Consider the following 14,948-nt stretch of genomic DNA (forward strand, 5'->3'; position numbering starts at 1 on the left):
ATTTATGTCGAGATTATCTTTAGAAGGAAAGAATTTTTTTATTTTAAATATATCACATATTACTCACGGTACATGATTATGTGAAGCATAAACACGAAGTAAGAAAAGAATCTACGCAAGAATATCTTTGTTCATTTGAAGTTGCTGATTTGCTGCCCTATGACTAAAAAATAAAGAATAACTCGATAATTATGCTAATGCGTAATTTGTATTTTCCAGAGGGCATTTGCAATGGGACACGCCTGGTTGTTACTGAATTATGTAAAAACATAATTAAAACAAAAATATTTACTGGAGGAAAGGCTGGAATAGAAGTTCAAATTAAACTGCAGTTAGAAGACAAGCAGCAGCGAGAATCACACATAGACAACCCTGTCACATGCCGAGCTCTAGAAACCGATCAAAGCTTGGTCTCTTTATACACAAAGATAATGTCAATAAATTACATGAAATCTAGTCTCGTATTTCTAATTCCTATCCTGACCGAATTGTTTGTAAAACAAATGAAACTCGAAAGTGCCACACTTTCTAAAAACCTTAAGTGGGACATCCATGTTTCAAATTTTATTAAACTAGCAAATGTATCACTGTCCGTGTTTAAAATCACAGATATATTTAATTACTACGAAATGAATTCCCATTGCGTTTACTTTTCCTTTGTCAGATCGCTATTGAAATTTACTTATCTGGTCTGGTGTTCACAACTTTCAAGTGAACTTAAAAACAAAATTGATTCTGTCCAAAAGCGTTCACTCAGATTCTTTTACAAAGAAAGTAAATTCTCATACTCCTTCCTCCAAAAAAAAAGTCGCACGTACTACCACCTGAGAAGAAATGAGGAATAAAATTTGTTTGCATTTCACCAGGTCCGGCACTTCCAATCCACACACTGAGGACATTTTTCCCAAATATCACAACTCCACTAGACCCAAAATCCCTTTATAAGCCTCAATAGCAATCATGAAATATATAAGAAGTAAAGCCACTCTAACAGCTAGGTTATTTTGCCAAAAAATTTGGCTATATTACCTTTGTAATAAGGTTACGAAGCTATCAAACATAACACAAAACTTTTTTTTAATTTCATAATTTACATAATGAGTGGAAGCTAATCTTACAGTTGGCAAACTGAGAAAAATTGGGGGTGAGGTAATTTTCGTGAGAGAATACAATTTAAGCTTAAAAACGAAAATTCAAATATATAAGCATTTTTGCCTAAAATACAGAATTTCCAAATTTTTTTCCAGCGCATGGGGGTAAATATTAAATTTTGTGAAAATTTTAAGTCTTCAGAGTAAAATTAATAAATAAAGTTAAAAATAAGAACAGAAAGATCAAGAAAAGGAAGCTTCTATTGATAAAGAATACCTATTTTAACTGTTTTTTAAAAGGAGTCCTAATGTTTAACAAAATAATTTATTAAAAAGTTCCACTTTTCGAGCTAGGTTTACTTTTTTCAATCATGTTTCATATATTTCATGGTAGTATAGATGGCAGAACATACTTGTTAAACAGAATTATTTGAATTGACAACATACTATATTATGGGTGATTCAAAGCCCTCTTGTAGTTACGGAACGAAATGCTATAGGAGGAATCCTGACCATTTTAAAGAATACAAGCACAGTCACAGTAAGATAAGCGTTATTTTTATGCATTTTTCAGCTGAACTCCTGTTAAAATAGAGGAATAAATTGGGTTCATTTGTAAATGGTTGGTTTTTGGCTAGCCTAGCTTTGAAAGTATGCTGGTAAGTTGAGTTTGATAAATGAAAACTATTGACTTAATACATATCCTTATGAATTATTAGAATAAAAAAGGTAAAATTTAGGGTCAATATATACCAAATCATATTATTGAGTTTCAAATAAAGTGAATACACCATTCAATGCCTTTTTTTATGCTGATTACAAATATAATAAGTATTTCTATTGGAAATGAATTTCAGCCCCCCCCCTATATAGGCTATACCTAACCTAACCCTGAATTGGCATATATAGGGGGGGGGCTGAAATTCTTTGATAGAAATGCTTATTATATTTGCAATCAGCATAAAAAAAGGCATCGAATGGTGTATTCACTTTAGTCCTAACTCAATAAAATGATTTGGTATATATTGATCAAATTTAGTTTAGCTGCTTTTTGTTATCATGGAAAGGGGCCAAAAAAAAAAAAAATCCTTATTAAAAAAATAGCTTTATTAAAAAACTGAAAAGATGGTAGTTCTGAAACCTAAGACTTTTCTATCTAAATTATATCTTAGGCTACTTTGTTTAACTCTTTTATTAGGCTACTTTGATTTATTTTTAACATATCTGTATGCAGAATTTTTAGAGGCACTTTTTGTATAATTCCACCCCAGTCTCTCTTGGTCCCCAATGCTGAAATATAGCTGTAAGTTATATCCATTATTTATTGACATTGTAAATTTTTGAGAACACTTGTCTATTCCTTCTCCTAAAGCTCCACAATAACAAAAGAACATAGTATCATTCTGCTTTCCAACCAATGCTGTTTTTGGGTAGGCTAATGTTTAGGTAAATATTTAACAAATCATATTATTGAGCTACAACTAAAGTGAATATACCATTTGATGCCTTTTTTATGCTGATTACAAATATAACAATCATTTCTATTGGAAATGAATTTTACCCTCCCCCCCCCTATATATGTCAATTCAGGATATATTTGTACATATGGGGGTGGGGGTTAGGTTAGGTTAGAGGGGGGGGGGGGCTGAAATTCATTTCTGATAGAAATGATTATTATATTTGTAATCAACATAAACAAAGGCATCAAATGGTGTATTCACTTTATTCCTAACTCAATAATATGTTTTGGTAAATATTTATCAATGTTTCTAGACTATTAATGGTTCATTCAGATAGCTAAAAAATAAACTTTGCTAAATTTCTTGTTATCCTCTCCCTCCAAAAGAGTGTGATTTCGCTAATTAAAGAGTCAAATACTACGTCTAAATCGAGTTATTTGGGTCTACATTTGAACTGTTATCCGCATAAAGTAATGCTTTTCTCATATACATTCAGTTGAGATATTTACAGCTCAGAATTAAAAAAAAAACAAAACATGTAGGTAGTGCAAGGCACCAAATAAAAACGAGGTAGTGTATCGTTAACTGCCTTTGCTCGTTAACTTCAATCAATTCTTTTTTTATTCGGTGTCTTGGACCGCCTGCAGAGTTTGGCGTTGGGTTGTAACGATCTGAACCGGAAGGATATGAGAAAAGCGTTGCTTACTGCATTTAAAAGTTCAAATGTGGACTCAAATAACTTGTTAACGAGTTAAACATTGGAATTAATTTTCGACTTTCTAGTCTTCAAATTTTTCTTATCATAATATTGGCACAGAAATATATTGACAAACATAAACACATAAACCGATATAAACGCAGACAAGCAAATGATGACCATTGGAGGCATAGAATAATAGTAATAAAAAAAGCATGTACCCTGAGGCTAAGTGTCTCAATAAACACCAAAATGGTGGCACTGTAATTTAGCTAAGATAAAAGTGAAAATGTCATTTGATGCCTTTTTTATGCTCTTTTGTAATTAAATAATTGCTTCTGAGGCTAGTTGCATCTTGAGCCCTTAAGGGGCCCTAAGGTATTTGATATTTGTAACCACACAAAGAAGTTATCAACACTAGTTAAGTTATTGAAAAGTGTCAAATGTCATCAACAAAAATAGCACTGAATTTTGCAATTTGAAACTTTGCTATCAACAATTCAAGATGTATGTTTGCACATTAGGGAGGTGTAATGGGTCAATTTCATGGTAACTTTGAAGTGGACCATATAATTTAAATAGGGTGAAAGTGAAAACATCATTTGATGCTTTTTTATGCTCTCATAATTCATATAAAACACCTTCGGGGCCCCTTTAAGAGCTTAAGATGCAATTAGCCCCAAAAGCAATTATTGAATTATGAAAGAGCATGAAAAAAAGGCATTGAATGATATTTTCATTTTCATCTTAGCTAAATTATAGTGCCACCTAGAAATTTACCCAAACTTCTATAGCTAGAATTGTATCCTCAATAAAGTTAACATTCATTTGCATTGGAAATGAATTTTACCCCCACCCTCCTAATCTGCAAATGTATGCCCTGATTTGGTTTATATAGGGGTAAAGTTCATTTCTGATGCAAATGAATGTTAAATTTGGATTCAGGTTGCAATTCTGACTATAGTGATAAGTCTGTTTCTTAGCTATTTGAATACTCACTGTTACTCAGGATACTCAGGAACATTACCCACTGTTTTCAAATATAATTGTTAGGCCTACTATCATGACAATGCACAACATCCCTGGTAACACTAGAAAGTTATTTCTCTTCTGAAAAAAAAAACCCTCAAAGTAGTACCATTTCATTCCTCATTTGAGGCTCTTTCCACATATAAAACTGATAAGGAGCAATAAAAATTTTCAGCTGATATCTTGGTATCCAACACCTGTTATAAGACAATTCAGACATCCTGATTTCAGATAAACTAAACATTTGTCTCTATAACCAACTGCTTTCAAGACATCTAACATTAACTATTTATATTAAGTTAAGTTAAGGTTAACCCTAAATCTTTCTGGCATTATGCCACTCAAAAATGTAGCAGCAGACACACAATCCCAGATATCCTGCATGATAGTAAATCAGTTGCTGATCCTGAACTGAAAGTTAGAATTTTCAAACAATTTTTCTCTTCTGTTTTTTCGTCCAACTCCAGTATTGTATATCCTATACAATTCTACCAATTCTGATTACAGATACTTTCGTTCTAAAGGAACTGACATCCCTCAAACTGAATAAATCTGCTGGCCCAGACGGCATTCACTCACATATCCTACACAAATGTCATACAGTCTTGTGTCAACGTCTTTCCCTGCTGTTCAAACAATCATTAAATCTTTCTAGACTCCCTCAGGATTGGAAAACTGCACATATTATTTCTATTTTTAAAAAAGGTAGAATAGACCTTGCTGAAAATTATCAACCCATCAGCATGACATCATATGACATCAATAATGTTTTACACAGTTCACAACATGGCTTTCATTTTGGAAGATCTGTTGACACCAATCTCCTTAAATCACTTGATCACATCACCAAGTTGCTTGATATTTGGGTGCCTGCTGACATGATTCTGCTTGACTTTTCTAAAGCTTTTGACAAAGTGTGTCACAATCAACTTGTAATTAAATTGCAAGCAGTTAAGCTTGAAGAGAAATCCCTGTTTTGGATCCTTGATTTTCTTTACTTGCGAAACCAATGTATTCAGTTGTTTGATGACTCTGGAGATCATATTCTTTCTTCCTCAATGTGTGTTCTGAGTGGAGTTCCTCAGGGAAGTGTCTTGGGTTGTACATTATTTAATATTTTCATCAATGATGCTCCTTCCATTATCAGTAGTAATTCAACTCTTTATGCAGATGACCTGAACCTTCTTGGACCAGCTTTGTCCTGTAAATATCATGCCCTTCTACAAAATAATCTTCATGTGCCGGGTCACTGGGCTGAGGCCTGGCTTCTTGAATTCAATGTTGTGAAGTGCCATATCATTCACTTTGGCAAACAGAATCCATGCTGCTCTTATTTTTTCTTAGGCCACCCACTATCTTCTGTTAATAGTGAGCAAGATCTTGGTGTCACTATTGACAACAAATTAAAATTCAGCACACTTGCTAAGAGATCTGCTGCTGGGACTAGCTCAACCGTGGGTTTGATTAAGCGTGCCATCTCCACTCGTTCTTTTAAAATCATCATTCTGCTGTACATTAGCTCGTATGTCTTATTCTTGAAGTAGAAGTGCCATAGGACTTTTCGTATTTTAAAAAAGAAGTAACGGCTCTTTAAGGTGCGCAAAAATGAGTTACTGTAGTGACACCAGGTATGCTTGAGATTACTCACGCTGTAGGAATATCAAATCTGGATCTCTCTATAGTTGTGTACAAGAGAAATAGATGGGGATGCCATCTCAGCCTTTAAGTTATTGAGGGCTAATATTCTCCCAGCATTATTCCCTCTGAAACTTTGTTTTCTTTCTTAAAAATTCCCTCTCATCAACTGAAACTTGTCAAGCAGTCTACAACATCTAGAGTCCATACTCAATTCTTCTCACCACATATTGTCAACAATTGGAACAAATTATTTAATGAAAACGTTACTGCTGTATCAGTTGATGTTTTAAATGAAGGCTAGATGCTGAGTGTTCCTCCAAAGAGTATACATTTAATTGGGATGCTATCGAAGATGGAGCAGCACCTGGTCACCAGTGATTCTTGCATACAATTAATCATCATTCCAGAGCTCTACAAGGAGAAATCCTTAGATTGCTCCTAGCTGCAATCTAAGGTAAATATGTTTAATATTATACTAAGGGAACCAATTTTCTGACTAGTTCCAGTAGAGCACATTATCCTATTTACCATAAATTGTACTTTAGAGCAAAATTAAGGTCCAGTACTCTTCTAAATACAGGACGCACAAAAGATAGACTGCATTGAAATCTCAAAACCAGCATTGATAAACAGGTTTCCACTGCATTGTGAGATATTGCTCAGCTCATGACAATGATTTGAGCTTTAGTTTTTTTGGGGTTTAAGGGGACTAAAAGTTAGCTAGGTTAGGTTACGTGTTTAACATATGCTATGCTTTAATTCCACCCCCACCACCCTAATATGCAAATTTGTAGCCCAAATTTGTTCATAAACTATTATATTTTCATCCTATTTTGTTTTATTTCATAAGCATTAACCAAACTACACTTCTTGCATGTGTCCTGTATTTGAGAAGAGTACCTAAGGTCCTTACTGGATCTGCAGTGCTCTATGTTGAGGATGGTAAATTTTGTCTGCATGTTGAGGATGGTAAAATGTCAGCAGGCACCCCAATATCAAGTAAGTTGGTGATGTGATCATATGATTCAAGGAAATTGGTGTCAATATATCTTCCAGAACAAAAGCCATGTTGTGAATTGTGTAAAACATTTTTAGCTTCAAGGTGTTTAACAACTGCAGAATTGACTGTTCTTTCACGAACCTTAACAACTACTGATGTCATGCTGATGGGTCAATATTTTTCAGCAAGGTTCTTTCTACCTTTTTAAAAAATAGGAATGATATGTGCAGTTTTCCTATCCTGAGGTAGTCTAGAAAGATTTAATGATAATTTGAACAGCAGGGAAAGAGGTTGACCAAAAACTGTCCAACATTCATGAAGGATATGAGGGTGAATGCCATCTGGACCAGTAGATTTATTCAGTTTAAGAGATGCAAGTTCCTTTAGAACCAAAGTATCTGTAATCAGAATTGGTTCCATATTATGTGATACTGGTTGGATAATGGGTTGGACAAAAAAAACAGAAGAGAAATATTGATTGAAAATTTCAACTTTCAGTTCAGGATCAGCAACTGATTTACTATCATGCAAGATATCCGGGATTGTGCATCTGCTGCTACATTTTTGAGTGGCATAATGCCAGAAAGATTTAGGGTTAACCTTAGCTTAATATAAATAGTTAATGTTAGATGTCTTGAAAGCAGTGGGTTATAGAGACAAATGTTTAGTTTATCTTTAATCAGGATGTCTGAATTGTCTTATAACAGGTGATGGATACCAAGATATCTGCTGAAAATTTTTATTGCTCCTTATCAGTTTTATATGTGGAAAGAACCTCAAATGAGGAATGAAATGGTACTACTTTGAGGGTTTTTTTCAGAAGAGAAATAACTTTCTAGTGTTACCAGGGACGTTGGGCATTGTCATGATAGTAGGCCTAACCATTATATTTGAAAACAGTGGGTAATGTTTATATTAACAGAGTATTCAAATAGCTAAGAAACAGACTTATCACTATAGTCAGAATTGCAACCTGAATCCAAATTTAACATTCATTTGCATCAGAAATGAACTTTACCCCTATATAAACCAATTCAGGTTATACATTTGCAGAGTAGGGGGGGGGGGAGGTAAAATTCATTTCCAATGCAAATGAATGATAACCTTATTAAGGATACAATTCTGACTATAGAAGTTTGGGTAAATTTCTAGGTGGCACTATAATTTAGCTAAGATGAGAGCCAAAGAAATTTCACTACCACTGTGTAATATATTTCAACTGTCACTTTAATCAAGAAAGGTACCCATAGACTGGAAGCTGACCCCATGTCACCCCAATATTCAAGAAAGGTGACTACATCAAATTGGAAAACTACAGAAAGATCAGTATTACTTCAGTAGTGGCTAAAACACTAGAGTTAAATTGTGAATGTTGAAATTCTGATGTATCTATTCACTAATAATATCCTGTCCTCTCAGCAGCACTGTTTTAAGCCACAGAAATCAGTTGACACCAATCTCCTTGAGACAAAAAACAGCATAATAGATCACTTGGATAAAGGAATCCCTGTGGACCTGATTCTGTTGGACATGGCAGAGGATTTTAAGGTTAACCCTAAATATTTCTGACGTTATGCCGCTCAAAAATGTAGCAGAAAACACACAATCCCAGATATCCTGCATGATAGTAAATCAGTTGCTGATCCTGAACTGAAAGTTAACATTTTCAATCAATATTTCTCTTCTGTTTTTTTTTTTTTGTGACACTCCAGTGCTGTATATCCTACACCTCCATTATATGATGTATCACATAATATGGAACCAATTCTCAAACTGAATAAATCTGCTGGCCCAGACAGCATTCACCCACATATCCTACACAAATGTCATACAGTCTTGTGTCAACCTCTTTCCCTGCTGTTCAAATTATCATTAAATCTTTCTAGACTCCCTCAGGATTAGAAAACTGCAAATATTATTTCTATTTTTAAAAAAGGTAGAAAGGACTTGCTGAAAATTATCAACCCATCAGTATGACATCAGCAGTTGTTAAGGTTCTTGAAAAAATAATTAATTCTGCAGTTGTTAAACACCTTGAAGCAAATAATGTTTTACACAGTTCACAACACAGCTTTCGTTTTGGAAGATCTGTTGACACCAATCTCCTTGAATCACTTGATCACATCACCAAGTTGCTTGATATTGGGGTTCCTGCTGACATGATTCTGCTTGACTTTTCTATAGCTTTTGATAAAATGTGTCACAATCGACTCGCAATTAAATTTGTGTGCAGTTAAGCTTGAAGAGAAATCCCTGCTTTGGATCCTTGATTTTCTTTACTTGCAAAACCAATGTGTTCAGTTGTTTGATGACTCTGGAGATCGTATTCTGGCTTCCTCAACGTGTGTTCTGAGTGGAGTTCCTCAGGGAAGTGTCTTGGGTCCTACATTATTTAATAATTTCATCAATGATGCTCCTTCCATTATCAGTAGTAATTAAACTCTATGCAGATGACCTGAAGCTTCTTTGACCAGCTTTGTCCTGTAAAGACCATGCCCAGCTACAAACAGTCTTCATCTGCTGGGTCACTGGGCTGAGGCCTGGCTTCTTGAATTCAATGTTTTGAAGTGCCATATCATTCACTTTGGCAAACAGAATTCATGCTGCTCTGATTTTTTCGTAGGCCACCCACTCTCCTCTGTTAATAATGAGCATGATCTTGGTATCACTATTGACAACGAATTAAAATTCAGCACACTTGCTAAGAGATCTGCTGCTGGGGCTAGTTCAACCGTGGGTTTGATTAAGCGTATCATGTCCACTCATTCTTCCAAAGTGATCAGTCTTCTTTATAAGAGACTTGTACATCCTAAGCTTGAAGTTGGAATGTCACTTGCCTCTCCATATTTTAAAAAAAATGTAAAAGTTCTTGAAGATGTCCAGAGACGTGCCACCAAAGTGATATCTGGCATGCAAGAGCTTTCTTATCCTGTAAGACTATCAAAGTTGAATCTCGCTACACTTGTATATAGGAGAAATAGATGGGGATACCATTTTAGTCTTTAAGTTATTGAGAGCTAATATTCTCCCAGCATTATTCCCTGCTGTTGGCACCAATTCAAGAACTAGAGGTCATCAACTGAAACTTGTCAATCAGTCTACAACACCTAGAGTCCGTACTTAAATCTTCTCAACATGTGTTGTCAACAATTGGAACAGACTATCAAATGAAAATGTTACTGGTGCATCCGTTGATGTTTTAAAACAAAAGGTAAATGCTGAGTGGTTCTCCAAAGAATGTAAGTCCAATTTGGATGCTATCAAAGATGGTGCAGCACCTGGTCACCAGTGATTCTTGCATACAATTAATTATCATTCTGGAGCTCTACAAGGATAAATCCTTAGATTGCTCCTAGCTGCAATTTAAGGTAAATACATTTAATATTATACTAAGGAAACCAATTTTCTGACTAGTTCCAGTAGATCACATTATCCCATTTACCATAAATTGTATTTTAGAGCAAAATTAAGGTCCAGTACTCTTCTCAAATACAGGATACACAAAAGAAAGACTGCATTGAAATCTCGAAACCATTATTGATAAACAGGTTTCCACTGCATTGTGAGATATTGCTCATTTCATGACAATGATTTGAGCTTTGGTTTTTTGGGGTTTAGGGGGACTAAAAGTTAGCTAGGTTTGGTTACATGTTTAATATATTTTATGCTTTACCCCCCCCCCTAATGTGCAAATATGTAGCCCAAATTTATTCATAAACTATTATATTTTCATCCTATTTTGCTTTAGTTCATTAGCATTAACCAAACTGCACTTCTGGCATGTGTCCTGTATTTGAGAAGAGTACCTAAGGTCCTTACTGGATCTGCAGTGCTCCATGTTGAGGATGGTAACTTTTGTCCACATGTTGAGGATGGTAAAATTTGTCCGCATGTTGAGGATGGTAAAATGTCAGCAGGCACCCTAATATCAAGTAACTTGGTGATGTGATCATATGATTCAAGGAGATTGGTGTCAACAGATCTACCAGAACAAAAGCCATGTTGTGAACTGTGTAAAACATTGTTTGCTTCAAGGTGTTTAACAACTGCAGAATTGATTGTTCTTTCAAGAACCTTAACAACTGCTAATGTCATGCTGATGGGTCAATAATTTTCAGCAAGGTCCTTTCCACCTTTTTTCAAAAATAGGAATGATATGTGCAGTTTTCCAATCCTGGGGAGTCTAGAAAGATTTAATGATAATTTGAACAGCAGGGATAGAGGTTGACCAAAAACTGTCCAACATTCCTTTAGAATATGGGGGTGAATGCCATCTGGACCAGTAGATTTATTCAGTTTGAGAGATGCAAGTTCCTTTAGAACCAAAGTATCTGTAATCAGAATTGGTTCCATATTATATGATACATCATATAAGGGAGGTGTAGGATATACAATACTGGAGTTTCACGAAAAAACAGAAGAGAAATATTGTTTGAAAATTTCAACTTTCAGTTCAGGATCTGCAACTGATTTACTATCATGCAGGATATCTGAGATTGTGAGTCTGCTGCTACATTTTGAGTGGCATAACGCCAGAAATATTTAGGGTTATCCTTAAAATCCTCTGCCATGTCCAACAGAATCAGGTCCACAGGGATTCCTTTATCCAAGTGATCTATTATGCTGTTTTTTGTCTCAAGGAGACTGGTGTCAACTGATTTCTATGGCTTAAAACAGTGCTGTCGAGAGTACAGGATATTATTGGTGAATAGATGCATCAGAATTTCAGCATTCACAATTTAACTCCAGTGTTTTAGCCACTACTGAAGTAATACTGATCTTTCTGTAGTTTTCCAATTTGATGTAGTCACCTTTCTTGAATATTGGGGTGACATGGGTCAGCTTCCAGTCTATGGGTACCTTTCTTGAGTCAAGTGACAGTTGGAATATATTACACAGTGGTAGTGAAATTTCTTTGGCAAGTTCCTTCAGTAAAGTAGTCTTAAATGTAAGTTATCAGGACTGGCAGACTTGTTGACATCCAGCACTTCAAGTGCTTTTAGACAGCTGGAGCGGAGTGGAATAGGTGGCATCAGCTTAGAGATGCCATAGGGTGGGCTACAAGGGAGTAGGCCATCTGGTTTAGTGGTATAAACCAAAGCAAATGGATTGTTGAGAAGATCAGCAGTATCCTTCAAGCTTGCTACCTCCCTGCCATCATCCACACAGAGATATATCATCAATACATTTTACTAAATAGAGTACTAATATAGAATCATATAATTTGAGGCATATGAATGCATGCTATGATTTAAGGCACACTTATGAATACACAGGTATAACATTAAGTCCTGTAATTTAAAGTTGGTTTGATTTGAATTTCTTGGCTGTAGGCTTCCCTTTGTCCTGAGTATCTAACATTCTGTGCTGAAGCATCCAGCAATAGTCAGCCAACATTGCTGCACTCTATTGACCCTGATTTTATTACTCCTTTACCAAGATGTCCTGATGAAAATGTTTGCCGTGTTTATCATTGACAAAATTTCTTGGGAAAAGAAGTTGAGTTGTGAGTTAGGGAGATGAATCTTGAGGGACATGTTGCAACCTATCAATCTGTTCACACTTCTGCACAATATTTGCATAGTCAGGAGATTCATATTTCCAACGAAATTGCCCACAAGAATTGAATGCCATCCATGCATCTTTTTCAGCACTGCTGAGTAAGTCTTCAAAGTGACGATCTACAATGATCATCCTTATTTTTTGACCTATGAACACATCTTCTTTCACTTTTGCATAACCAACTTTGGAATCTTGTAGGATTGGTGCCAAAAAGCATTTGAGTTGTTGTCTAGTGTGTTCACAAAGTCCTTCATGGGCCCCAGCTTTATATGAAGTGGAGGCATAATAGCTTTTCATGCCCAATCAACAGCACACAAAGGATACTTTTACTACCTGGCCACATTTCATTTCTGATTAGCTATTTTTTCTTTATATAGTGGTGCTTCCTATCTTTGCTGTCCAATATTGCAAATAAAGCAGCAATATTTATGTACCCTATGAGAATATTCTATGAGAATAGTGACTACTTATTAATAATTATAATTGACTACTTTAATAATAATTGACTATATTATAAATAATTGACTACCATACTTATTAATAATTCTATGAGAATAGTGACTACTTTTTAATAATTATAATTGACTATATTAATAATAATTGACTACTTAATAATTCTATGAGAATAGGGACTACTTTTTGATAATTATAACTGACTACTTTAATAATAATTGACTATATTAATAATAATTGACTACTTATTAATAATTCCATGATAATAGTGGCTACGTTTTAATAATTATAATTGACTACTTTAGTAATAATTGACTATATTAATAATAATTGACTACTTATTAATAATTCTATGAGAATAGTGACTACTTTTTACTCACCATACATATTAAAATTGTAATTGCAATAGTATTTTTTTCAGGAAGTAGCAACATACTTTTGATCATTTCTTTCAGCTGGGCAGAATATCCAACTGATACTAATGCATATATGTTCCCATTTTATAATAATACAGCTTTCAAACTTGCCTTGGAGAAATCAATAAGCAGTTGCCATGCTTTAATGCTGTATTCGACTGCAAGATGACATAAGACCTTGGTTGTCCATGCAATAGCATATATTGTCACTTATTTCAAAGAACTGTACAGGTTTATTGTGTCTGTATTGAAATTGTGAAGTTCTTCTACCTGGTCATGGTAATTTAAATTCTTTCAGGCATGAATCTAACATTTTAGCTTGTTTTTTGATTAGTTTTATGTCCCATAAAATTTCACAAAAATCATCAACATTAATCAAATAATTATCTTCACCAAGATGGTAGCCAGAGTCTGAGATGCTTGTCAAAGATGAAGAACTTTCTTCTTGTGTTCTTTCTGTGACTCTGTATTCTGTAGGTGGTGTTGGTCTTTGACTTTTGATTGGATCATGTAGAATTGGCTTTGAAACTGAGGGAATATCTGGATACTTCACAGATACACAGGAATTGTAATACAAACCTTCGACATTTGTCAAACAGAAATAACAGTCTGTGATGTAGTTGCTTTACTCATGCTATTTCATAGGAACTTGTAATGCCAGGTGGTGGTTTTTCTTCCCTTCCTTATCCAACCATGTAAGCTGCATATATATGTGAAACATATGAATTTTAGTGCCCACAATTTACCACTGCCAATCTTCAAATCAAAGGATAATCCATATGTTCTCCTCAAAAATGGTGTAAATGTCTTCTTGTGTGCTTTGTTTGTGAGATAGCTGGACACATAGCAAAACAAATTCGTGAGTTGATGCAACCTCTAGATGTCATTGTTTTCACTGGAAATTCAAAGAAGTAAATGAAAGAATAGTATAACTCATAAAATTTCTATACTGAACACTTAACACATCAAAATAAAAAATCTGGATGTTTCATGGGGCTTTCTCATTTTATTGACATAAGATCAGCATTGTCAGTCTCAAAATTCTCACCTGTAAGACAGTCCTCTTGTAATAGATATTTATGATAAGAAGCAATTGAATGCAAAGGGGGACTTAACATTGGAAGGGGGAAAAGTTTTGAAATACAAAATCCTCATAATATGTTCAGCTGAACATTTTTAAACAACATTGTAGCTTGTATATTTTCATTATAGTATTAATGGAAAAATTTGTTGTTGCATTCAAAAAAAAATCCATCTAAAGAGAATTAAGAAGTATATTTTTTTGTTGATATATTGAAAACTTGACATGATAGAGCAAAGCAGTTTTCCGATTTGTAGTCAACATTAAAAAAAGTAAAGATCATGTGTATTAGCATATCAATGTGCTAAGATCTTACATATTTTGACAGAGAACAAGTATAACAAAATCTGAGGACTCTGATCTTACTTCTTGGACGGTTCTTTTTCAAACACTTTTCTTCGTTCTACTCAGATCAGTCGTCTAAGGACTTCAATGAGATTTTTGTTAAAGTTCTTTCTTCAATGTTCTATTTGGCAGTGACCTGTAAGATCTTGGAACTTTGATGAAACAAAACTAATAAT

The 14,948-nt window shown here is 34.6% G+C and overlaps 1 protein-coding gene across 2 annotated transcripts in view; it reads left to right on the top strand.

Moving 5' to 3' along the window:
- Positions 1-1,533: 1,533 nt before the first annotated feature.
- The window catches only part of gkt (tyrosyl-DNA phosphodiesterase glaikit), a 112,426-nt gene continuing 99,011 nt past the window's right edge, over positions 1,534-14,948 (top strand). Inside the window, exon 1 of one of the 2 annotated variants that reach the window (XM_089103523.1) lies at positions 1,534-1,632. In XM_089103523.1, the coding sequence (XP_088959649.1) occupies positions 1,545-1,632 (88 nt within the window). In that variant the 5' untranslated portion in view covers positions 1,534-1,544. Of the gene's footprint in view, positions 1,633-1,652; positions 1,751-14,948 lie in introns of those variants that run through there. The other variant, XM_089103525.1, reaches the window with a different exon arrangement.

Source organism: Artemia sp. Qi Xiang Cuo, chromosome 17, assembly GCF_049724085.1.
Source record: "Artemia sp. Qi Xiang Cuo chromosome 17, ASM4972408v1, whole genome shotgun sequence".
Classification (NCBI taxonomy): domain Eukaryota; kingdom Metazoa; phylum Arthropoda; class Branchiopoda; order Anostraca; family Artemiidae; genus Artemia; species Artemia sp. Qi Xiang Cuo.